This window comes from Ochotona curzoniae, unplaced genomic scaffold (genome assembly GCF_017591425.1).
Source record: "Ochotona curzoniae isolate NIBS_2020 unplaced genomic scaffold, NIBS_Ocur_1.0 scaffold_4683, whole genome shotgun sequence".
NCBI lineage: Eukaryota > Metazoa > Chordata > Mammalia > Lagomorpha > Ochotonidae > Ochotona > Ochotona curzoniae.
The window spans coordinates 3540196-3566704 of record NW_024467121.1 but is presented as its reverse complement, the minus strand read 5'-3'; the positions used below and the strand labels follow the sequence as shown (position 1 = coordinate 3566704).

At 37.9% G+C, this 26509-nt stretch overlaps 1 protein-coding gene across 1 annotated transcript in view; it reads right to left on the bottom strand.

The window, feature by feature from the left end:
• Positions 1 to 26509, bottom strand: part of MRC1 (mannose receptor C-type 1) — a 77283-nt gene that overhangs the window by 16358 nt on the left and 34416 nt on the right. The window contains exons 10-23 of the mRNA XM_040967981.1: positions 22798 to 22913; positions 21866 to 22014; positions 20623 to 20822; positions 17548 to 17675; positions 16995 to 17082; positions 15721 to 15865; positions 13855 to 13896; positions 12572 to 12735; positions 11212 to 11279; positions 10083 to 10183; positions 9201 to 9343; positions 8689 to 8803; positions 5921 to 6087; positions 2296 to 2398 (exon numbers count right to left, since the gene is read on the bottom strand). Coding sequence (XP_040823915.1) covers positions 2296 to 2398; positions 5921 to 6087; positions 8689 to 8803; positions 9201 to 9343; positions 10083 to 10183; positions 11212 to 11279; positions 12572 to 12735; positions 13855 to 13896; positions 15721 to 15865; positions 16995 to 17082; positions 17548 to 17675; positions 20623 to 20822; positions 21866 to 22014; positions 22798 to 22913 — 1729 coding nt within the window. The remainder of the gene's footprint in view (positions 1 to 2295; positions 2399 to 5920; positions 6088 to 8688; positions 8804 to 9200; positions 9344 to 10082; positions 10184 to 11211; positions 11280 to 12571; positions 12736 to 13854; positions 13897 to 15720; positions 15866 to 16994; positions 17083 to 17547; positions 17676 to 20622; positions 20823 to 21865; positions 22015 to 22797; positions 22914 to 26509) is intronic.

Below are 26509 nucleotides of genomic sequence, written 5' to 3'. Positions count from 1 at the left end.
ATATATAGCAAGTAATGCTTACATTAAAAACCATATTAGAAACAAATGAATTAAGAGAGTTTTCGAGGTAGAAAAAAATATCAACAAAATGAAGACTTGGCTTCTGAAAGGAAAACAACATTAACAAACCCAAGTTAGAGTCAGAAGAGGTGGGGGAGGGGAAGAAGATGCAAATAAATAAGATCAGATACAAAAAAATGAGTTGCTGGAGAGGCGTCAGCCTGCTTTGACCAGTGGGTTAAGCACTGCTTGAAACACTGTCATCCAGAGCATCATGGTCAGAGCACCAGTTCGAGTCCTGGCTATTCCATTTCTGACCCATCTCCCTGACAAAGTGCCTGAGAAGGCAGTGGAGAACAAGGCTCCATGCTTGGGCACCTGCCATCCATGCACATCCCAACGGAGTTTCTAGTTACTGGCTTCAATCTGGTTGCTGTGGCCATTTGGGGCATGAACCAGCAAATGGAAAGTTTTTCTCTCTCTCTTTCTGTGTGTGTGTGTGTGTGTGTGTGTGTGTGTGTGTGTGTGTGTGTGTGTGTGAAAGAGAGAGAGATTTTGTATCTCAAAAATCATTTTTTAAAGAAATCATAACTTGATAATCCAGAGGAAATGAACAAACTCCTAAAAGCATATACCTTACAATGAATCATGAATAGAGGGTATTGAGGATTTGATCAGTAATATAAGTCACTCCCATCAAAGAAAAGTTGAAGACTAGATGGTTTCACTGCTGAACTTCCTTAGACATTTAAGGAACAGTGAATGTCCAAACCTCTTAAATTATTCCAAAGACACAGAGGAATTCTTCCAAATTCATTCTTTGTGTCCAGCATTAACCTGATAACTGAAACAAGACCAGGACTCAAAAACAACACCAACAAAAATAAAGCTACAGGACAAAATTCTTGATGCAGAGAGATGCAAAAGTTCCCAACAAAATACTGGAAAGTCGAATCCAATAACCCATTAAAAGGATTTTCTCCATGGTGAAATAGGATTCATCCCAGGTATGTACAATTGTTTAAATACAGACAGATCCACAAATATGATGTACCACAGTCAACAGCATTATTTTACAAACAAAAGTATTCATCTTCAATCCAGAGAAAACATTTGATAAAATTCAATTTTCCTTCAGGATAAAAAAAATGTGAGCAAACTATGAATGATGGGAATGCACTTTAAAATAATACAGGTCATATAGAAGAAGTCAACAAAAAACATGTGAAATGGGGAGAAGCGTTCTCTCTGATATCTAAGAACAAGCAAGAATGCTCATATATTTTTTTAAGTGTTGTGCCTTGTTTCACTTGGAAGGCAAAGTCACAGAGAGGCAGAGGAGGAGCGAGGGGAGGAGGAGAGGGGCCCTGACGGTGGCTCAATAGACTAATCTTCTAACCTGCAAGCATCAGCACCTAATATGGGCATTGGTTTGTGTGCTATCTGTTCAACTTCCAATCCAGCTCTCTGTGGATGGCCTGGAAAAGCAGTAAAGAATGGCTCCAGTCCTTGGGACCTTGCGCCTTCATGGAACACGCAGAAGAGACTACTGGCTCTTAGTTTTGATCAGCTTAGCTCCAACCACAGAGACTGTTGAGGACTGAATCAGAAGAAAGAAGATTTTTCTGTCTCTCCTCTCTGTAAATCTACCTTTGCAATAAACATAAATAACTCCCTTTTTAAAAAAGATATACTATGGAACAGAGAGTGAACTATTTATGATGTTTTGTGCCAATATGTCTCAAGTTTTGTGAGTTGAACTGAGTTATTTCAGTTCTGACATTTAAAAGGGATTCAAGAAATGAGGACTGTAGCTAATGCAGTAAATGACACTGGCATCCTAAATTGTAGTGTTTGGGGCAAGTACTGACTCCTCCACACTTTCCATCCAGCTTCCTGCACATGCGCATGGGAAGGCAGTGGATAATGGCCCTCATATTTCATTTCCAAACCTGGCTATTGCAGCCATCTGACAAATGATCCAGCAGGTGAAAAAACTTCACATCTCCCACTGTGTAATTCTGCTCTTCATATAAATAGAAACATGTTTTGGGGGAAAAAAAGATATCTGGGTAAGTAAATACCCCAATTTTCTAACAAAATTAGTCTGTACAAAGCTTTCTAGCAATGAATCAAAGAGCACACTCATGAATGAAGTTTAGAAAATACTACCCACTTTGTCTGCCACAGGTACACATGGATGCAAGCAAGAATAAAGCAGATTTATTGATGCACATGGAAGTGGTCATAATAAAAGCTAACTCTTACGAGCAGGTAGAGCATGACAGGACTTACCGGAAGGCATCTGGCATACATAGCCTTGCTTACTGTCACAGGTGTCATCCATCCATTTCCCAGCCTCTCTTGATTTCCCTCCAATAATAGCCACACAGTCTGCCTGTGTAATTATGGTGAAGAAAAGGAAAACAACCACAAATCAAAATTACTTAAGTCAATTAATCAAAAGAAAACAAACTTTCTGTTCCCTAGCTTCAAAAGTTTAAGGGCATCCTAATGAACACGTTTAATACGTGATTCCTGTACACCCAACCATGCTGGTCCACTTGAACTCATTATCCAAATTAGAAGCAAAACAAACAAAAAAAGCAGGATGGATAAATTTGAACGATGTGGCTGAACAACGCTGCTATCAGAGATCTTGTTAATTACTATCAAACTTCAGACTTCAAACGAAAGACATTAGAGAATACAATATTCTCCCCACACAGACGCTTATTATTCAAACTCAGACACCTTATTGGTAAAAGAAAATAAGCATATTTTGTATCTATCATTATTAAAGGTTTATTTATCACTGGAAAGGCGGAGTTAGAGAGAGGGGACAGAGACAGAGAAATTTTCCATTGCTGGTTCCAAATGGCTGTAACAGCCACAGCTGAGAGCTAGAACTTCCACATGGGTGCTGGGGTCCAAAGACTTGGGCCATCCTCCATTGTTTTGTTAGGACATCAGCAGGGAGGTGGATCAGAAGTGGAACAGCAGGGACTCAAAGCAGCACCCATTTGGGATGCCTGCACCAAAATACGGAGTCTTGGTCAGACCTCTATCATTGCTCTGCTAATTTACAGACATGTTATCATAGATTCAAAGAAAATTGCTAATTTAGCTAGAAAGGCTTCACATCTTACTTATACTCTTACAAGGGAGTATGCCAGAACTAGAAAAATATCATTTGGCTTTTCAGATAGAGACACTGATAGAGAAAGCCTGGACTAGCCAGGGAAAAGGCCAGCTAACCTATAATCGCTCAGCCTGTATTTACTGGTCAGGCTCCCTATTTGCTTCTCCCGGATTTTACTGGGTAGAATGTAGAGTTAAATTCCTCCTCACCCACTAGGTTGTTGGGGATTTCCCTGCTCATCTGCCTAAAACTTTTCTATTTTTCAATTGTTAAAATGCAAAGTTCTGTAGAACTATGCTTAATCACTATATACTGCAAAGTTTAAACTGTGGCTTAAGATTCTCCCCCAAAAAAACTTTACCAATTTATGACTATTAATGCTAAACAAGATGTAACTGCATAGAAACTTTGCTGTTAAGTTTGTACTCAGCTGTTATATATATGATGGATGTTAATGTTGATGCTTCCACTGTTCCTGTGCCACTCTGATTTAGGTTAAACTCAAAAACATGTTAGCTTGGGAGGGGGAAAAAAAGGTTTATAGCAGCTGGTTGTGCATATACTAAAATTGAGATGTCAAGGAAGTAGTTACAGGATGCGGTTAAGAACTTGCATTTTCTAACATATTGGTCACTCAATACCATATTAATTAACTTCATGATGTTGTTAATTTCCATGTTTCTTCCTGTTGTGGAAGTTGTGTAGTGACATCTCATTGGAGGAGAAGATATTCTGTCAGCTCTACTTTCAGACCAAGGATGGTCTCCCAATGAAACTGTTGAATTTATCTAGACAATAAGATGCTGGACTCTCCACATGGTCCATGCCCGCAATCAAGGAATCATGACTGGTTATGAATTGTACTACTATAACAATATGGGGGAATTCAATACGGGGGAGGGTTTGGGAGGGGCTGGGGGAATCCAAGAGTCTATGAAACTGTGTCATAAAATGATATAAAAATTAATAAATAATGGAAAAAATAGATATATATCATACACTCCCCAAAAATATTTAAACCTGCCTGGTTAATTTTAACCCAAAGGATAGTATCTCAACCAAAAGTGAATAAAATAATCCATTAAGCCTCCAAACCCAGGCCTGGCATGATGGCCTAGTAGCTAAATCCTTGCCTTGCATGCACCAGGATCCCATATGAGCACTGGTTCGAGTCTCAGCTGCTCCACTTCCCATACAGCTCCCTGTTTGTGGCCTGGGAAAGCAGTCGAGGATGGCCTAAAGCCTCGGGACCCTGCACTCACGTGGGAGACCTGGAAGAAGCTCCTGGCTCCTGGCCTCAGCTCAGCTCAGCTCTGGCTGTTGTGTAACTTGGGGAGTAAACAAGTGGATGGAAGATCTATCTCTTCTCTCTGTAAGTCTTCCTTTTAATAAAAATAAATACATCTGAAAAAAAAAACTTCCAAACCTAAACCTGAACCTGACAGTTTTTATCCAGTATCAGATGAAAATTTTGGTTATAATATTACAGTTTACACTCATTCATAATGTTTTATGTATTAATTCAATATACATACATCCTATGAGTTAGGTACTGTGACTGTGTTCACTTTAGAGATTAGGTAACTGAGGTACAAGAACATTTGTCAAAGTGTGTCTTATGGTAAGTAAGTGAGTGTGTGTGAGAGAAAGGGAGAAAGGGAGATGCGTGTTTGAAATATGCATTTTTCATTTCAAAGGAATGGGGAAGTAGAAGGAAGATTGATGTGAGATCAGATGATCAAACCCAGCTTCCCAAAGGCTTGGATGAGGTGTAGCCGATAGGGTAGTTCATGACCTTATACTGATAGCAAATTCCTGGAAATGGCCTCTGCCCGTGCCCCTAAGCATTTCCATTTACATGGTTAGGCTGTGGCAGCAGTGGAAGCAGCAGCCCAACGCTATAAAAGTTCAGGTTTGCATCTAGACTGTCATTTGAATAAAAAAGTTTAGTTCAGGCAGTTAAACAGTGAGGAACAGGTATCACCTCCATGAAATAAGACCCAAGATAGATAAGCAATTGCAGGATTTCATTGCATTTTGGACATCACCAATTGAAAAATATTCTGTTATTGTATATTCCTGTAATGAATAACTACTGATCAAACTCTGACGTGCCATTGATGATGGGTATGAATCTTACTGTAGAAATGTTCATGTATGAAAAGTGTGTATCCTCAAATTGATGAAATGCAGCATGTGGCTCACCAACATCGTAGAGGCCAGAGGTTCCCTTCCTCTTTCTGTTCTGCATTCTTGGCATGCTGGCCTATCTCCTTTGACAAATACAGTACATGTACTCCCAAAGCAAATTTTTAAAAAGCACATTTTGACAAATTTAAAAGACTAGCACACAATAAGTACTTTAAAAATTAATGTGACCTCAGCAATGATCATGATAATGCTGATGGCATCTTTAGAAGTAGTAGCAGCTTTCAAAATTACACCACCAATACCCTAACAGCTGCAGGGGACATGGGGAAGCCGATGCAAAAAAAAAAAAAAAAGTTGATACTTTTGGGGACAAATGTTTCTCCTGATTGTAACAGGCTCAGCAAGGTGCTGCTTTTCCCACTGCCCATTTTCCCCACCTCCAAAGAATTCTTAGCTAAATTTAAGCCTTTTTTCTTATGGGTGGCTCAATCTGAAACAGTTAAAATGTGAAAGAATAGGCTAGAGTAAGGAATGCTGTGATCAAGTCCTCTTAGGAGATTTATCAATGATATGATGATCTATACAAGTTAACAGAATAGAAAAAGTTGCCCTGAAACTGATACTTACATCTTCATAAGAAAGACTGCTTCTTCGTCCTCCAGGAAAGCCTTTACCCCAGTTTGTGTAATGAACTCCTCTCCCATCTGTCCAAAGGAACGTGTGCTCGGAATTGATATCATTGAGTCCAGTCCAGACATTGAAAGTGGAGTCCTTCATATGATAGGTCAGAAATACTGGAACAAAGTTCAGAAAATAATTTTAAAACTGGGGAATGAAAATTCAAAATATGGAAAATATTCAAAATATCTTTATCCTTGATGAAAAGCACATATCATGAAAATGAAATGTTCTAAGCTTAGTCTTGTGCTATCAAATGAGCTTTGGACTTTGAAAAATTCCTTAGAATAGAAGCTTTCATCAAGGCCAGTGGCAGGCAGTTCTGCCCTGTCTGAACACACCAGGGCAAGAAGTTGCTCCCAGGCGCCACTTTCCAGCCTTTGCATACCAAGCTAGGATGCACTGTGTACCACCATGCAAGAAGCAGCCCAGTTGACATTGCCAGTGATTCCTGGAAGAAGAGCATCTACTCTATAGGACAATAATTTGTAATTGTTCATGCTTTAAAAAGTAAATATAAAATAGGACAGGGAGGCATTTAGAGGCACTAATACAAAATGCAAACTAGGGGCTGGAACTGTGATGTCGTGATCTAAGCTGTTGCCTGTGCTGCTGGCATATCATTTTGGAGCTCTGCTTCAAGTCCTTGCTGCTTTGCTTCCAAACCAGTTCCCTGCACATACGCCTCAGAAAGCCGTGGAAGATCGCCCAAGTACTTGGGCACCTGCCACACACATAGGGGTCCAAAATTGAGTTCTTGACTTCTAGCTTCATCCTGTTGCAGCCATTATTGGAGAGAAGCAGTGGACAGATCTGTCTCTTAATCTACCGCGATCAGTTTATTCATGAACATACAACATTTGTGGAAGGGTACTGCTGTACGCTTTCTCTTTCTATACAGTAATAGAGGCAGCATCCACTTCAATCAAGGATTTACTATCTTCTTAGTGAACTAAAGATAAAATAATAATAAAACTTTTCTTCCAACATTTTTTAGGGAGAAAGGAGCATGACTAGATATTTATGTGGGTTTTATTTTGTTTCTCAAATAACATCATAAATTTAGCTTTATCCCCAATTTGAAATGAAATGTGGAAAAGCTCTACCTGCCAATATTTAGCACTCACTTCTCTTTCTCTGCCAACAACCACAATAAGAATGCAACCACGTAAGCCTGTTTTGCCAGGAATAATGTTATTTAATCTGAAAATTGTTTCCTTCTGCACTCCACTCCTCCATTACCCAGGTTCTAATTTCTTTGTGCCAGGAATCAATACTTTGTGGTTCTGAGAGGAAATCAATTCTTGTGTTTCTTTGCTGAATAGCTAAGCCTGAAGTAAGCCAGTTCGAGAAATGTGCGTGTTGCATCCTTACACTAGGTGCCGTGGATTGATCCTTTCTTTCACTCCCTGGCAAGTTGTGGAACGTGTCAAAGATCCTCAGGGAAAGCTGGGTTGGTTTGTGGTACCCTGTAATTAAGAGAGCATGTGACTGCCTTTGTACACTAAAAGAAAGGTTAGGGAAAGCACCATGCAGGTTACTGGTGTCTTCCTTCTTCTTAAACAGTTTTTGAGACACATCACTTTTCTTGATAAATTATGTGGGAAATCTGAAACTCTCAGAACCAAAGAAAAATTTACAGAATATCCAGTCCACATTGCTTCTATACGATATTCTCCCAAACGGGCATATTCCACACTTGCCAGCCACTCTGAGTGACTTGTGTGGCACATTGTTTGAGAACATTCCAGTTAAAGCATTTTCATAGCCTTTTAGAAACCTGATCTCCCACAAGAAGTAACTCCACCAGCCGTTTTCAGCTGTTACAATGCACTCCTGGTTTTGAACCTAAATCTATTTTCCTGTAATTGCTACTCAGTCTAGGACTTCCTTCTGGAGACACACAGGATAATTCTTTAAAGTCCATATCTTCTCTTTCTCTATGTGTGCGATACAAGGGTTTTTTCAGCCCTTACCGGCTGGCAGTGGAGTGACTTCCAAACACTTCCTCAGTTTAACCTAAATTTCCTGCCACTAACCAACCTTCTTCTTAAAGAATGAGACAGAAATTAACACAATGCCTTTTAGAGCAAAAGCAACCCTGAAAAGTGAGTGCACACTCTTAAGTGCACTTCTCCTGAGAGAAATGCAGCAACTTGTATAATCTGTTCTCCTTCAGCACTTTTCATATTTTAGTTTCTGCTGTCATTCAAATCAAGGACATTTTTCAATTTGTTCAGCTCACCTTTAAAGTAATAGCTTCATTGTTTTATAACATACAAATGAGTGATAAAAAGTGCAGTCAATGGGCATTCACTGATTTCATTGTATTTGAATTACTCTTCTTTGGCTCTTTCTTTGGTGGAATGGGATGAGATTCAAGCTGGGCCAACTCAGGTTTGCTTCTCAACTCCAATGCTCTCTGCCTAAGCTCCTTAAACTCAACATGCTCTGAACACCATTTCCTCCTACCTAGCAATGAGCAATGATACCTGCTTCAAAGAACTTTGACAACAGAAAGGGATTTGGTGTAAAATGCTAGCATGGTGCCTACAACTGAGTAAAATCCTTCACAGTAAGTGTTCCATGATTTTGCCCCTTGGTAGGTTTTATCCTCGGAAACAATGATAACATCCACTTAGACAACAAAGTCTGATCATTTCATGGGAAAAATGGCCTACTGAAGTGCATCACGGATCATAAAAAGACCCACATACCTTGCTCCTTTTCATTGTGAATGGATACCAAATTTCCTCCAAGTCCGATGCAAGCCTTTCGTGCATCTTGCCAATTTTTTTTTTCTTCTCCAGTGAAGCCGAAAATTTTGAAACACTGAGAGAAAAGGTAACAGTGAACAAAAACTAAAGCAATTATCTAAAGATAATGTTTGTACTAATCAAATCAAATCTAAAGAAATCAAAATGGAGAGTGCAACTGAAGATAAATTTTCTCACAATCTGATAAGGTTTATTTCAAAATTTAACTTTCATCAGCCACAATCTGTCTGCCAAGTTGTATTCCCCTTTGAAATAAAAGGTGCCATCTATTGAGTGATATTTCAATTAGGCTCTGAATTTTCACTGAGACTATGGGATGGGAATTTTCATTCATTGTTGCCAAATATTTTTAAGAATAATCAAGTATGGGAACTCTAACATTGGGCAGATAGATTCACACTGTCACTCTACATATTGTTCTATGCCAAAATTATGCCTAATTCTTCTGGTACCTTGTTATTGTAAAGTTGCCACCCTTCCTTACAACCACGTGGGCCTGGTGGTACAGTAGGCAAAGCCGTGGCATTGATGCTGCTGTTATGCCGTTGGCAAATGAAGGCATTTGGGTAACCACAGTTAATATCATTCCAAAACCCTGGCAAGGAGCAAAACGGTTCGTTTAGATCTACATGTTTGTCTTCAAAAACATTTATTCTTGCTTTAAAACTGTATATTTCATAAGGATTCCTCAAAATGACTTAGAATATAATCATACTATTTTTACATAGTGATAAGAGTTCACATGATAGCACTTCGCTTCTTTCTCTTAAACTAACCACAGCCCAAATTTACAGATTCCTATAAACAAAATCATGCACTTTCAGATTTATTATGTAAAGTCATGCAACAGATATATTATGTAAATATATAGCAAGCATATTTAAAAATAATAGCAAAATAATAGCAAAGATTATTATTTAAAAGCAATAATCTAATAAAACCTAAACTTTATATATAACATACATATACTTTGTTTTAAGTTATCTTATTCAATCTTCTTAATAGCAGAAAATATTTTAGGTATTCCTATTTTACAGAATAATAGAGGCTAAAGAGAGAGAAAGGTGATAAAGAGATTGTGGATATTTTCCTCAAATCAGATTCTGAAAAAAAAAGTTTCATCATTTGGGAAGGACTGAGAAGACTGACTGTCATTCATTAGTGTAGCTGTAAGCTTTCCCTCTCCTTACAAATACAACACTTGTGCTGCAAATACAAAGTTTCCCCTTTCTTGCTGCTTTTCTTGCCCACAACTTGCAATTATTGTCCTAAAGATGTAGAAATTGACACATCACACCACAAAGCAAATTCAAAAAGATTTGTGTATTGTCTACCTGAATTTGAATACATAGTTACACAGTTTTCATCCTCATTTGCAAAATTGGGTTCACCTGTGGCCCAGGCCACATAATCCACTTTGCTTCCATCCATCCAACTGGAAAAGAAAAGTCAGGAATTTTGCAACAATCTAATGATTAGAATAATTGGCTGCAGCCTAGTGTTGGGAAAGGGTAGTCAGTCAAGATGGAGGGAGCATAAGGCACTATGTGATTAGAGCATCGGGACTCAAACTGGCAGGAAAGCCCCCAAGACCTGGGTGCTCACTGGGGTCCTTTGGATCAATCTGATGCAATGGCTTTCTTTTCCCTTCCAGAAGAAACTACCTTAATATGAAGCAATGGAAGAAATGGAGATCCCTATTATTCTGGCTGTGGGCCAGAAGCAAAAATCTCCCAGCACTCCTTGGTCATGATTTTCACAAAACAAAACTCCTCCTTACAGGGACCATGAATACAGAATTTCTCATTAGGCCCATTCTTTGATTCTGATGTCCATATCCTCTGTCATAAGGTTGCTGGGCCATGATTATTTTTGTAAATTATATAAATTTAGAGACTGTGAGCTAAGGAAAGAGACCAAGAGAGCATCAAATTCAACCCTCTTATTTTAGAAATGATAAAAACAGCGCTTGCTGAAAGGAATACAAGCCATTTCTATTCTTTACAGTCTTGAGCTGAGCTGCTCATTGCTCAAGAAGGGTATAACAGCCACACAAAACTTTGGAGGCAAGGACATCTGCCCATGTATTGAAATAGAATAAGATTTTTATTGAAAATGTGTTTCACGTGAGTGGGGCCACAGGGCAAGGTCTTTGGGCTCTGACTCAAGGTTAATTCAGAGGGAGTTAATAGTTTTCCAAATAAATTCAGCATTTGTGAATTTACCTCTTTTTAGGAAATGATTTACTGATGACTTTATGATATTATCAAGCAGAGATGATGTTTTTAAAAGTCCAAATCCAATTCTGACTTGAGAAACATAATGTTTTAAAAATGAATAGGATTATTTCTAAATTATTTGACAACACTGTATAATTTTTTAAAAATGCATTCAGCAAAACAAAATAACATATTTTATGAAATCACTATCCTAAGCAAAGTTGTCTTAGTTTGATTTACTTACGCAAACTTTTTATCCAAGCTGACCAATAAACCAATAAAATATGCTGTCTGTGCATCATTCTTGTTTACCTAAAACAAGGAAATTTACATGTAATTTTATTTACGATCATTTAGTAAACAAACTCTTAAATAATATCTGTGTCTTAATGAGGTAATCTATTTGGACCCTTTCTAAGAAGAAATATGTGTAGAAATGCCATTATATGTTATAAATTATATTTTTCATAGAAATAAAGAAAATATGCACATAATTTAGTAACCTGTATTTATAAAGCAGATATCTAAAGTCATTCTCTGTACTTCCAAATAACTACAGTATTTGCTTATAGTGGTTAACACGCTGAAGACAATATTGAAAACAAAGGTAATGAACTGGGATTGTGTATAAAGGAAAGACTATGCACACACACATATACACACACAACTGTACTTTCAACAAAACTGTAGAAAATGGTACTAAAAGGCAATACAACTTAATGCAAAAAATATACAAAATCTATGCAAATGATGGGTGTTCCAAAAGTCTGTGGAAAATCAGCATTCTGAGAAAATTATGCATAAATTTTGAAATTGTTTTTCACCAAAATAAACTTACTTTTGAATCTACTTTCCCTGAAATTTTTGAGGTATCATTGTGTGTATGTGAAAATATATTAAAATGTGATAAATACATGCATTTATGCAATATAAGCAAATATCCTGAGAATTTTCAAATGAAAACTAGGAATATCCACAAAAATACTAACCAATCAAGTTACAATCTAGTACCTTTGTACCGCTCCATTTATTTTGGCTGTTTTCCCTCTTACCTTTTCTCTGGCAAACAGGGAAGATGTCATACAGATTTTTAATCAGAAAGATACTGAGCTATGAACTCTCAAAAAAAAAAAAATACACTGTACTTCCAGGGACACTGGATCATTTGGTTACAACCAAGACAGATTTTTATAGGAATTATCAAGCTGTTCTATCTGCTATCAACAGTTTGGTCCAACTAAGACAGATTTTCTAAAAATAAAAAGCAATCTGTATGATACACAAAAGGCCCAGGAGCGATTTCTAGAAACTTGTGAAGAATAATAATCTTTGAAAATAAAATTATTATACTCAAATCCCTTCAGGATGATTTCTCACAAAGTACAGGTTACAATATATTTTGTAGTTTTTAATTCCTCGCACTGATAATTAAACAAGAAGATCCAACCTTTGCCTTGACCCTCAGCATTCACATCATTATCCTGACCTTAGGAGGTGCAAATTCAGTACACAATTTGAAACTGCATCATGAAATACCAATTGTGGATACAATTTTTGTTTATCACGTGTCACTATTCCAATCTTAAAAGGAATCACATCCTTACATATTTCCACAGAAACTTCTTTTCACTTTCACTTTTAATAGAAACAAGATCACCAAAATTCTTCTTGCAAAATGCACGTGCATTGTCCATGGTTTCTTTCTCCTTGCTAAAATAATACTGGTAGTCTTTGTAAATGACCCAGCCATCTGCAGTGACTGGAGGATCTGAAAATTGGGAGAAAAAGATGGAATTGTACTCAAATTAAAGAATATAGTAGCATGGTACATGAAAATAAACAGTACTAATCTGCTATAACAGAGGTGCCTGCCACCCTGAGTGCCCAGAATAAATAGAATGTCTATGTCAAACACAGGCTGACTCGCCTATAGCCATGGACTCCACTCAACTAATTTCCATGTGTCTTTATTGGGTTAAAGAACTCCCCATGCTACCTTCCCTGGTAGAGAGCACAGTTGGAAGGATTTACACATGTGCACCCACGATGTTCTAAATCGGTCAGTACTATAAGAAATCAGATTTCATCCCAATCTGAAAGGAACTTTCAACAGATGGACTTGTCTCCTTCAATGTGAGGACTCCTAAGGTTTCTTCCAAACCTGAAAACTCTAAGGTTCTCTGCTAGAGGAGACAGACCAAGGCCGCCAAACCACAGCCAGGTCCTTATCTGTGGAATCCACGAGTGCTATCTTATAATGAAAAGAGGAGCTTGTGGCTCTGATGAAAGGTTTTGGGAGATCAAGGTTATCTAGGTGTGCAATAACAGGTTTATTTACAAAGCCAGTAGGAGGAGTATTAACTGTGTAAAAAAGAAGCAGTATGAAGTAAGATGTTGCTACTTTGTCCACGAAGAAGGGGATGTGAAGCATGAATTGCAAAGAATGCAGCTCCAGATTCTGATAAAAGCAAGAACATAGATTCCCTCTCAGAGTCCCTAGGGAGAACAGTGCTGGTGACCTCTGGATTTGGGCCCAGGAAACCGACCTCAGATTTGGCTTCCGTAACTGCAAGAGAACAAGTGCATGTTGTTTCAAGTCACTAAGTTTGTTCCAGCAGCCATTGGCTATTGGCCATGTGCTATAAAAGAAGAAATCTGGAGCCTTGGATCTGATTCACAAGCCCTTGAGAAACCATATTAATAGCCATTATGTTCAAGCATATGAGATTCTTCTTACAGAGGAAGACCTAATTTTTTAGGACCTTCTCACAGACATAAGAACTTTCACTCACTGTCCTCTTACAGTAAATAATTTTTCTGTTGAGAAAGGAAAAGAAAACCAAACATAAATTTCAATGTGCAAATCAGAAAATGAGAAAACACCTACTGTCTTGAGGAGCTGGTGTGGGCTCAGGTTTTAGTGTTTGCCCTGTAAAATGAAAGGAAATTAGGTGTGACATGTGCCCAAATTTCTGTTAGCATATGTCCGGTTTCACTGCTTTCATAATTCAATATTGCCAAACCCTGAACTCCTCTTTCTCTTTTTCCCTCCCCTTCCACTCTCCAATCCGTTCATCCTGTTACGGAAAAAGAGAATAAAGAAAAATTAAGAACTTCAACAAACTAGGTATAATAATGATCACCAAAAGATGTAATACAAGTTTTAGGTGCAAGTAATGTCACATAAAGAAATAAAGGAACATGGATTTTAGAATCAGTAAGCTCAACTTGGACTTAAATCTCAAACTGGACTTAAATTCCTTAGCCTTAATTTTGTCAAATACAAAAATAAATCGATAATATGTGAAAATAGGTAGGATAAGATATGTGTTATTGATATTTAGAAGGTGCTAAAAAGATGTTATTTTTCAGACATCCTTAAAAGTACTTATAATATCATTATTTGAAACCATCCAATATGAACTATTCGTAAAATATAAATAAAATATATAAAATTTGGGCTGAGGGTCAAAAAGCTGGCTAAGACAACTATATTCCCTATTAAAGCTCCTGGGTTCAATACCCATGTGCTGATTCCAGCTTCCTGTTAAGTTCAGACTCTGGGGACTATCCCTGTGGGAAAACTGGATTAAGTTCCCAGCTCTTGATATAAGCCTGGCCCTATTCTGGCCATTGCAGACATTGAGGGAAGGATCTGTTGACAGGAGCTGGCACTCTCTCTTCCTCTCAACCAAATAATTTTTTTGAGAATTTTAAAGAATGTATTTTTTTCTAAAAACATTTTATTAAATGTGTGTTTTATTATAATTTAACCAAAGATCTCTTCTTTCCAAGTAGTTAATATCTAGATTTCATTGAAATCTGATCAAAGGACTCATGTTACTTGGCTTTGGACTTTATATATTTAACCTGTAAGGATAGAAAGATGAATAACACAAATAAATACTAGTCAAGGCAATTGGAATTTTAAAAAACTTTCCACCCTTGAGTCCTCTGTTCTGGAAACCTGGAAAGCACTAATTGAAGCAGAAGGAGTGAGGAAAATAAGCAGCCAGACAACAGGTTAACAATGCGGAGTCCCCAGAAGCAGTTGGTATGGTTTCCAACATTGCAAAGAGCCAAGGGCAACATGGCTTCATTTACCTGCTTAGAACAAGATGATATGTGTTTGAACTCATTTAGATTTGTTTTTTTCTGCACTCTACTATCTTAGTATAACACCCTGGATTTTCTTACCTCAATACCTGAGTTCGATATGTAGAACTTTCTGAGTCACAGGTAATAAGTGATATCATATATATATTTTGACCATAAATAATATGACAGGTCTAACATCATTAGGGGACTCCAGATGATGCTTATTCTTTCTGTTGAACAGGTACTTGAGAAATCAATACTTCAAACACTCAGACTTGGGCAAATTTCACCTATCTGATAACTAATGTGGAAGCTTAAAAGGCAAAAATTAAAGAAAGAAAAAGAGAGAGAGAAAAGGAAATTGCCTTGCCCTTTCATTGTTCTGCTTAGCATACAAGATGCCCACCCACTCCTGCCACTCATGACAGAACACAGGCCCGAGTCACAGCTGCTTGTGGGAACGATTTTGGAGGACGTGACTCTTGTCCAGGATTCCCGGGTGGCCTTTTGATCTTCTGTTCCTTTGGAACAATTATCTGTGCTCAGTGACTTCATTCCTATCCGGTGAAATGATGGCCCTGACAGTTTCCATATTTTGTTGTTTTGTTTGTTTACCTAAATAAAGGGATGATATTGGGGTGTGTAGTCACCATACCTTTTTGGATTTGGCAAATCCAGTTGTTAAGGTGTTCACAGTTGACATCGTTCCAGCTCATACCAGGGTCAGCCTTTAGTTCACCACAAAATTCAACATTTTGATAATTATTAGGTTCTCCAAAAGCCCACTTTTCATATGAAACCTATAATAAGAGTGTTATAACCATTAGCTGTTCATGGTTGTCCATGCCAATCTTCCATTCAAACAGAAAAGCAAAGATATGCTTGGACTGCTAAAACCCATTTACATGTCACAATAGATTTGCTTTGAAATCAGAGTTTATGAATACAGTTGGAAAAGAAATAGCTTTTATGACACGAAAAGTTTTGACGTTAACCAAAGTGCACAATTGTTATAACATTTTCTTTATTTTTATTAAATAGAATGGATTCAAGGGTACAAAACTAGGATTTATATAGAAAACTTTGCAAAGGGAAAAAAAAAACTTCCTTGCTTAGTATTGAGAATTTCTAAATTTACAAACCATTCTTAAGGGATAACATTTCAATGTGTTGGTGAAAATTTTTCTTTATTAGATAAGCAGGATACTCTATTAATTCTTTAAAAAGGAAAAGACCTATAAGATGTTGCCAATGAATACACCAAACTATGACAAAACAGAACAGTGAAAAGAAACGTGGGTCCTGGAATGAGACCTGCAAGAAGTTCCTGAGGCAGCAATGGGGTCCATAGGTTTGAGAATATATATTATGATGTACTTTTCAGAAATAAAAATACAAAATATAAATATCAATGTAGCCTAAAGTTAAGCATTTTAATCAAGCCCTGGGAGAAAATGAAATCACACAAAATCATTTCCTGTTACGACTGGTTCTGTTTAATACCACCGGCAAGTACATTAGCCTCTCACTTCTGCCCTCAGAATGGCAACTTCTGTCGTTATTATTGCAAATATCAACATTTGTTTTTTGTTCCACTGATCTAAACGAGGTTACAAAACATTCAGTTTTTAAGAAATTCAATACTAACCAATTATGCTGGGTAAAAGGAAGGTAATATCTTGTATAAACTAGCAGAATAACTTTTCATTCTAGTTTTTTTAATCCAGTCAACTATGCATATATCTTGAAGACTAGGGGGACTAAGTCACAATTGGGAAGGACAGTGATCCTCCAGTAATGTTTATTTGGTATAGAAAAAATATCTCCATATATAACATATATCTAATAATATCTTATCTTACTAAACATTTGGAGTAAGCCAAGTTGAATACATAATAAAGTAAGAAAATGATGTATTAAATTACTCACAGGAGAGCCATCACTCCAAGTAAAGCCCTCTGAAGTACCTCCGTGTGTCAGTCCCAACCAAAACAGTTCATGGTAGCTTGCGGTAGCCCTGCAATCCCCAAAATATCAACAAAGCAATGCTACTGTGTGAAATAAAACCAAACGGCCAACTAGACATGAAAATTATTTTCAACATAAGTAAAGAGAATTGATGATGAAATACAATCATCACACAATGGATACATTTTGGCACAACTCATACATATTCTGAAAACAGGTCATTGTTGGAGAATAAGTCATTGTAATATATTGAAAAACAGCTATTAATCCATTTAACAAATACATACTGAATATTTCATACTTTTTTGTTTTTATAGAAATTCACCTCAGGATAGATAACTGTAAAATGAAAGGATTTGGAAGTAAAACCAGACCCCAAAAAGCTTATGGATTTGGAATATAATGCAAGTGTTCCAAATTGCATCCTGAGCCAACAATTTCATAAATTTAAAATCTTCCCCACGATTACGAGCACCATCTAGGTGAAGTAGTGTGAGAGAGAAGAGACACTTACGTTATTAACCTCCATATTATCTGCTGTTCCTCTTTGTTGTTGATGCTGGCCAGTTCACCACCCACAGCTCTACAGAAGTCTCGAGATTCAAACCATGTTTTCTTCTCATGCTTTCCTTTGGCAAACAGCTAAAGGTGATACAGTTTCAGAAATTAATTTATACTTCATAGATTATCAAATCAAAATAAATGACTATTTACTTTGGATGCAATCTCAATTACAGGAAAGGCATCTCTAAGGTATCATCAAATAACCATCCTCCATCTCTGGGTGCTGATGCAATTCAACGGCAAGGAGTAGCCTCCTCCCCTTCCCCACCACCTGCTTTTGGAAACAGTGAGGGGAAAAGAACTGCAACAGTTATTCCACCCACCATCCTCCATACCTGGACCCTGCCCTCTCTAATCAGAGGTCTACATGGGCATACATTATTCCTAACTATGTAAACTATTAAAAGAAAAGTTGAATTTAAAAAAAAAGCAAAGGAAAACAAGGCATGGCAATGGCCAAGAACACTGTCTTGTCTTAGTTTAAAATCAGTTTGTGAGCAAATGGTTGGGCCAAAAAAACCTGGGGGATAATCTTGCGGAGGAAACTTCAGAAAACAAAAGTATTCCATAGTACAGGAAAATCAGATTAAACTCTTACAAAATTTAGGCTTAAAGTTTAGGTACACAGCTCATTCTGAAAGGATTATTTTGTTAGGCATAAATAAGGCATATGCCTAACAAGGTATATTGACACTGAGGTGTAAAAACACAGAAACTCGACACAGAGAAAGTAAACACAAACAAGAAAAATACACTCCCTAAAACTGTGCCACAGCGTATTATCCTGTTTATGTTAAACAATGACTAACATGACAGTCCTTCAATACCTGCCAATGCTGTCTTTCAAATCATCCTTGCTTCTTTTTCTAGTGGTAACACATTTTTTTAAAAAATTAACTTATTTTTATTGGAAAGGCAGAAATACAGAAGGAAGGAGGTACAGAGAGAAAAATCATCATCCAAAAATTACTTCCCAAGTAGCCACAAGGTCCAGAGCTGAGCCAATTGGAAGCCAGGAGCTTTGTCTCCCACACAGGTGCAGGGTCCCAAGACTTTGGACTATCCTCTACTGCTTTCCCAGGCCATAAGCAGGGAGCTAGATGGGAAGTAGAAAAGCCAGGAAATGAACCACACCCATTAGGGATGCTAGAGGATGCAAGGCAAGGACTTTAGCCACTAGGCTATCATGCCGGGCCCTGTGGTGACACATTTTAACAACCATTGGAGCACAGATACTCATGGGAGCACAGATACTCATGGGACAGAGATAAGCTAAACTAAAGTTAGCAGATTATAAAGTATAGACACTGTGCTATATTGTCCAGAGGACTGCAAAAAGGATAATAAAATACAATCCACAGTGATAACCTGGATGCATTAAATAGTACACAAACACTATAGGAGTTAACCATAGCCACTAACTTTTACAATTTAGTCATGGCCTCCACCACAATAAACTTACGGAAAAAGGATGAAGAGATTGTGCCTGCCCAAGCTGACTGAAAGCAACTCAAAGGGCTGGTGTTGTGGTACAATGGGCAAAGCATTACCACTTGTAATGCTGACATCCCACACAGGCTCCAGTTCAAGTCCAGGCTACTCCACTTCTGATCCAACTCCCTTCTAATGTAGCTAGGAAATCAATGGAAGATGGTCCAAGTGCTTGGCCCCCACCATCCATGCGGGAGACCTAGAAGAAGCTCCTGGGTGTTACCTTTAGTCTGACCCAGCCCTCACCATTGCAACCATTGCAGCCATTTGAGAAGTAAATCAACAAATGAAAGAAATTGTCTGTTTATCTGTTTCTCTCTCTCCCTCTCTCTTATTCTGCCTTTCAAATAAATAAAAATGTTAGACAAAAAGCACAACTCAAAACAGCTTTCACTGAAGACCCGAACTCAACTAGAGCTCTGGAGAGAGGTGTCAGGAACATGCTTCCATATAAATACCGCCCAAGAGTACTGTATCTTTTTAAGTATGCTATGAGATTTTTCTTTCTTGAATATATTTACTACAAGTTGAACTTTATTATTGATTTCCACATCTCAGTGTTTAAAAAGGTTTGTGTTTTCAGAAACCAATCCCACATCAAGCATATTTGGAAACAAACCCTACACCTAACTTCTAGTGAAGCACATAGTTTGATTTATTGGAACTTTCATTTTCCTTATCATTATCTCTACTGAAACCCCTGGTTTGCCTCCCAGCTCTACATGATTGTGCTACTGCTTTTAAAAAGACTATGGCAACCATCCACAGCCTGCCAGCCTTGGGTGAAGTACTGTAGACAGGATGAATCTGATCGCTGTTTAATAACATGAAAGGCTTCAAAGGTAACAATAAAATGGCTGATTTTCTTTGTGTTAGCTCAAAAATAATCCATTTACATTATCCTCTGTCATGGCCTAGAGTGTCTTTTTTTTATCATCTGTAGCTTTTAAGCCTAATTACCAACCAGATTGAAAAACTCCTCAATCTCTATCACTTCCACTCTGTCGGGGATCATGGACTCAACCAGTCAACCTCATCCGGCAATGCTTTCCTCTCTCATCATTAAAACTATTGGGGTTAAGTCATAAAAATGGAAGATTCTTTCTAGAATGCCTATGTGACACTCTGGTAGACTAGTTTATCAGTTAAGATAGTGAAAAGTATAGGTAATAGGTAGGAAGGAGATAAACAGATGCTTTCATCAAAATCAAAAGAACTGTGAGCTCTGACCAGGGCCAGAAAGCTGCAGGAAAAAGGAAGAAGCCAGGATCAAAGCAGGTGAGAAAAACTTCTGTGGGTTGTTTCTATTGGTCTAAGTATAACTGGTCATTAACATTCCTCCAGGGAAATCTTTAAAAGCAGTTAATTCCTAGGCCCACTCCAGATTAGCAAAGTCAGAATAGAATGTCTATAGGTGGAACATGAACAGTGTGCTTTGGTCTTTTTTTTTTCTTGTTTATATTTACTTAATTACGTAGCTCCATAAACTAATGTATCTTCCAAATTCTTTATTAGCTTAGTTATTGAGACTTACCTTGAAACACAAGCTTGTTTTGCTGGTGGTACCCCAATCCTCTGGACATCTAGGTTCAGGAGTTGTGGTGGGCTCTGGTGGACGAGTCACTCCTTCTGCCCATTGCTTGCATACAAATTTTGCCTTTTCTTCACATTTCAGAATATCCCATAAGCCCCCTGCAATTCCAGTTCTCATGGCAACACACCCTGCCTTTCTTCCTGTGTTAAATACACAAAGTAGAATATACTCAGCAGGAGCTTGCTGAAGATTTACTATGCTCACAGAAAATGGAATGTCAAAAGGTGTGGTCAGGGGCAGACATTCAGCCTAGCGTGTAAGGTAGCGGTGAGGAAACCCACGTCGGGGAGACCTAGACTGGGTTCCTAGCTCACGCTTTCTGTGCCCTGCTAGCCCAGGATGATGCAGGCGTTTAGGGAGGGAACCAGCAGATGGGATCTCTCTAAGACTCTGCCTCACACATCTAATTTTTTTTTTAATCTACATGAAAGATGTCCAGTTTTCATGTTGGTTTAATGGACAATCTATGCTAGCAAGACTAGTGCAAATTGACAACAAGTAATATCTCACACTGTATTTCAGAAACTGTTTACAATGCCTTCCTTAGAAAGGTAAATAAGAATTTGTGGGAAAGTAGAGTGATACAAACACAATTCTCAAATTTGAAAACTATACACAGATAAGTCTAAACCCAAGTCCAGAAGCTTGCTAGTCACATATATTTTCTGAATCCCAGTTTTTACCTCTTTTAAACCATTAACCAGAAGTGTTCCTATAAAGATAAATCAAAAACCAGGATGTATAAAAGGCCACACATGAGAACACACACATGGAAGTGCTAAGTCCCATATATGTGCGATCCTTTGTCCTTCCATTGAGGTACACTAATAATTCTATTCATAGTCATATGGAAATATTTTATACCCATGGAATAAAGTTTTAAGTGATCATGAATATGTTAATCATTTGTGACATTTCTGAACATTTAGGATTTCATAAATATTGTTCCAAGGAGCCTAGCAATTTTCTCTTTGTGTTTTTCTTACAGCATTGAAGACTCATTGGAAAAAAAAAATTTAACGGAAGCAAAATTAAAAAGAATGAAATACACAACACTACAACACTGTATCCAAAGCACAATGAATGTACATAGTCTCCCTGGAAAGTTAACAGACTTGGCCCGCTTGGTTCATCAGCAAGCAAGGACACAGAGGGTAATTGGGAGTCAAGCACACCGTCATACCTGGCATATCCGAATTCCAGTGAGTGAACCTGACCTCCTCATCAATGGTCCATTGAAAGGTGCCTTTGTTCTGTATATCTGAAAGTCCTGTCCAAAAGTATTTCTCTGGCCTCAATCCAATCAAACTAGTCAGGAATGCTTGTTCATATCTTTTAAAAAGAAAGAGAAAAAGAACACTCAATTAAATTTTAGAAACATTTCTGTAATAATTTTTTAAAAAATCAACATGAGAAGTATTAGTTCCAAGTATCTTCAGCTATGACTTAGTTGGTATTTAAACATGTTGTATATATGTGTGCATGTGTATATATGTGTGTGTGTGTGTGTGTGTGTGTGTGCAGAGAGAGAGAGAGAAAGAAAAGAGAGGAGAAGAGGTGTTCAATCTGCTGGTTCACTTTTCAAATTGCCACAAAGGCCAGAATAGAAATAATGAGTGAATCATTTAGCCAGTCTCTCTAGTTTCTTTGTTGGTGGAGGAAAGAGTAAAGATAGAAAGAGGGTTTAATCTTTTGTTGCTTTGAAAGTTTTGATTTGTTCTTTACGCATTGAAAATGTGTTGATTGTCACACTGTACCACATAAATGGGCATAATTAAAATAATAAAAAGGAATATGTATTTCATGACACATTTATTACAGCACTGTAACTTGAAACATATGTAGTAAATCAGACAATGGCGGAGCTATTAGACTACTGGTAAAATGTCCTGAATATCGATTGATTGTATTAAAAATAACAAGTTTTACAATTTTAATAATGATGAGTCCAAATAAGGAAATTACTTTTAATGTTCCACCATTACAAACTGGGCCTCCAGATCCTACATAATTTACTCAGCAATGTTAAGCACGTGGATGCTTCAGTGTTTTCAAAAAAAAAATTTTTTGTTACACTTTGATATATTTTAAATTTAAATTTAATTGGTTAAATACCTGTCTTCAATAGTTGTTAAATAAGCCTTCTCGTTTATACAAGTCTGGTTTGCTTCTGTAAACGTGGAAAGTGTGCGTCCAATATAATAGCAGTAAAAACCATGTCTTTTCCAACCCTATTAAAGTGACCAAGAAAGGCAGAAATGAACAGATTATCATGAGCGCTTATAAGGAAATGAAAACAGATAAGCAATAGATATGTCTAAATAACACAAGTCTGGAGAATTTAAATGAAAATTACAAATGTAATTGAATAAAGCAAACAGTGGTATACTGTTCATTTGACAAATCATTTTCTCCACTTCCAATGTACCTTCTAATTAAAAAAAAAAAAAAGTGCTTACTGAGGAAACTGAGCAAGAATAGCTAAGGTTTTTGTTTGAGAATAGTTAACCACAGGAAGCAATTTGGGGAAGAGTAAGGCCTGAGTATAAAGCTAGATCATCCGATCCTAAGAGAAAACATCAAATGCCCAGCAACATTCTCTGGTGCGGTTCCTCTCTTACACTTAAAAAAAAAATGCTAGATAAAAGTGTGACGGTAAATGAAAAATTTACACTAATGTTTGAGAGGAATAAGGAAGATTTCCTAGAACCGAAAGTAAGCAGAACACTAAAATTCGCTTGGAAAGTACCCAAATGTCAAAGGTACATCAGCTCTAGTATCAGTCCCCAGGAGTCAGACTAAGACTGTGCATTCTGAACACAATGGCTGGCCTTCCACCCACTTGAGTTCCTTGTAGAAAGACCTGAACAGTAAGAGGAGGCCCTCTGGAAAGCAAAGCTAGAGAACTTTACTCACAAAGTCAGGAGGTGACAGTCTTGTTACCTGCCTGGGGGTCTGGGTATCACAGTTGGGTTGAAAGCAATTTCAAATCTCTGGCATCGATGAGTGCCAGTTCCAATTTTACACTGTCCATATTGTATGAAAAACAACTTCCAAAAATGCAATATTCTGTACATATAAGGGAGAGTCTATCCAGTCTTGAAAGAAGTAGAATTAAAACCACACAGTGGAAATACCTCCACAAACCAGGTCATAGAAGACTACGGCATTCAAGAGTAGGTGCAAGAATAAACATGAGCACTAAATCACCAAAAGTATTACAAATCACAAGTGAAAATGCTCAATTCCAAAGGGAGCAATAATTATTTATCAATCTTTAAAATTACAAAAATAAACATGGTTGAGAGAGCTTAATTACAGAAGCAACATAATAAGTAACAGAAGATCAAAACACTATGCACAAACACAGGAAGACTTAAAACAAAATCAGAATCTCAAGGAAAGAAAATGTAGAAGTGCAAAACTCAATCGTCAGATTAGTGCCATAGGCAGGGTTTCAGAGCAAAAAAGCAAACTGAATGAATAAACCAAAGATTAAAATAGGAATGCAGACTGAAATACCTGTTGATGAAAATACAGACAACAAAACATCAAGGTATGAATTCTGATCTAAGAGAAACTTCAAAAGCAGTGAATAAAGTTAATTAATGACAATTTTCAAGAATATATATAAATTTCACATTTATACATAAAAGGCAGAGTGACAGAGAGGGGGCAGATTTTTCTACTTACGGGCTTACTCCCCAGATGGGCACAAGAGCCATGGCTAGGTCAGGCTAAAGCCACGAATCAGAATCCCACCCTGGTCCCCTACATGCCTGGTGGGATCCTAGTTACTCAGGCTGTCTACCATTGTCTTGCTAGTCCCGTTATCAGGAAGCTGGGCCAGAAGTGGAATGGCCAGGACTTGCAGGCAGAGGCTTGCTGTGCTGTGCACAATGCTAGCCATGGAGCAGGTATCTTTAAACTGGCTAAATTATTTAGGTTTTCTGAACTTCAGTTTTCTCTTTTAGGACATTACTATTTCTCCTACAAGTTCATTAAGACACCTGTACTTGCCTTTACTCTCTTGTTTTCACGACCTCCTAATAAGCTAAGTTAGCATTTATAAGAAGTTGTGGTATAACAATCATCAATAAGAAAACATAAAATTTGCATTGATTCTGTAGAAGTAAGAAAAACTTATGGATTTTTTTATTCTTATAGAAAATTAAAAAGTAATATACCATCTTGTATACAGACATAAGTAAAGGATATGTAAGCATAAGGAAACCAAATGCCTGTAGGGGAGGGGACCTGGATTCTAGTCACTTCTTTCGACTCCAAGAAAACTTGTTGGCACAGAGGTTTCCAGAACATTACATTTAGAAAAGGCATTTTGATCCTTACTAAGATCCTTTCTATCTCTAGCATCCTATGGTTTTCTGTTGTCTGTTGTATTTTTCCTTAAGGCTTATTTGTGCAATACACGTTAACTTTCCTGACTCCTCAGCCCTCCGGTGTTTTTTAAGATTATGTGACACAACACTCTTGCAAAAATAATTAGTTTCTGCTTTGCGTTTTGTCCAAGAGAAGTGAGAAAGGACAAAAGGGGAAATCAGAGGTCAAAAAGGAAAATAGCCATCAAACCGATATTTTCATAATTTATTTTCACTTTAAAATGAGTTCATAGAGACAATTCATTTTATCCTCAAGATTTTATACTTAAGATTCGAAGGGAGGTGTTATTGTCACAATTGGCTGTGAAATTGAAACACAACAAGATGTGCAACTTTCTTTAATTTATCCGAGTGGAGGTCCAATATGGCTGAGTAGGTTAGAGCCAAACAAACTCTTTGGAGTTATGAAAACAACAAAACAAAAGCTAAGTTTCCGGAGGTCTGACTGACACAAAGTTTTGGAGGACAACAAGAACTCCATGGGACAAGAGGAGAGAAGGTAGACACCACTGTGGCCAGCTATACTGTGCAGCCCGCTGCAGGCTATGAGCTGCTGTGCTACCATGTCAAGGTAGGAAGAAATTGCCACATACCCTGAGGCTCGCAGTTTCAGTTGGGAAGGAATCCCACAGTCACCCAATGACTTTCACTTCAGCCTGGGGAGCTGCCAGGCTTGGAGCAGGGGGCTGCTTCCTTCCCCTCCTCTACTCCTACGGAATGCCATACCTGGCAGCACAAAGCCCCAGTCGTGCTTCTGTTCTACCAGCATCCGAGTGAGAGTCAGGCCATCTCCTGTGTCCTGTGACTGTGGGAGTCTTGGCGTGTTAGTCCCAGGGCTATGTTCATGCATCCACCTCAGCAAGGGGATTCACTGCAGGTGCTAGGTGCTAACACCAGAAGCAGCTCCCTGACCCCAAATCCCTTCCCACCCTGGCAGACCTATACCTCCACAACACCAGGACCATAACAATCTGTTCTAAATTTGTCAGTACCACTGGAACCTAACCAGTGGACTCAACAAAGATCTTAGCTGCAGTCTGCCTTTCTGGACTCACACCCAGCAGAGTAAACCTTGTTTTTATCCTGTAGGAAGGACTGGACCAGGTTTTTGCTCACATCGCTTAGCCCTAGGGTCAGGCCTGTTGGTGTTAAAATCCATCACACCAGAACTCTCCTAGCAGGATCTGAGAAAGGATGCCTCTACATTACACAGTCCTAAAGCCTTAGCAATTGTTGGAAAAAGCCCTGACATCACTCGAGTTTATTACAGGACCAGTGGGCAGTCACCCTTAGCACCCCAGTACCAAGAATACAAGGCCCGTTCACCAAGGAGACAACATTGAATCTCTATGGACCAAAGATACATACCCAAAGAAACAGTCCTTCTTCTCAAACCTACACTTCCATCCCTAAAAACTGCAGCCAAC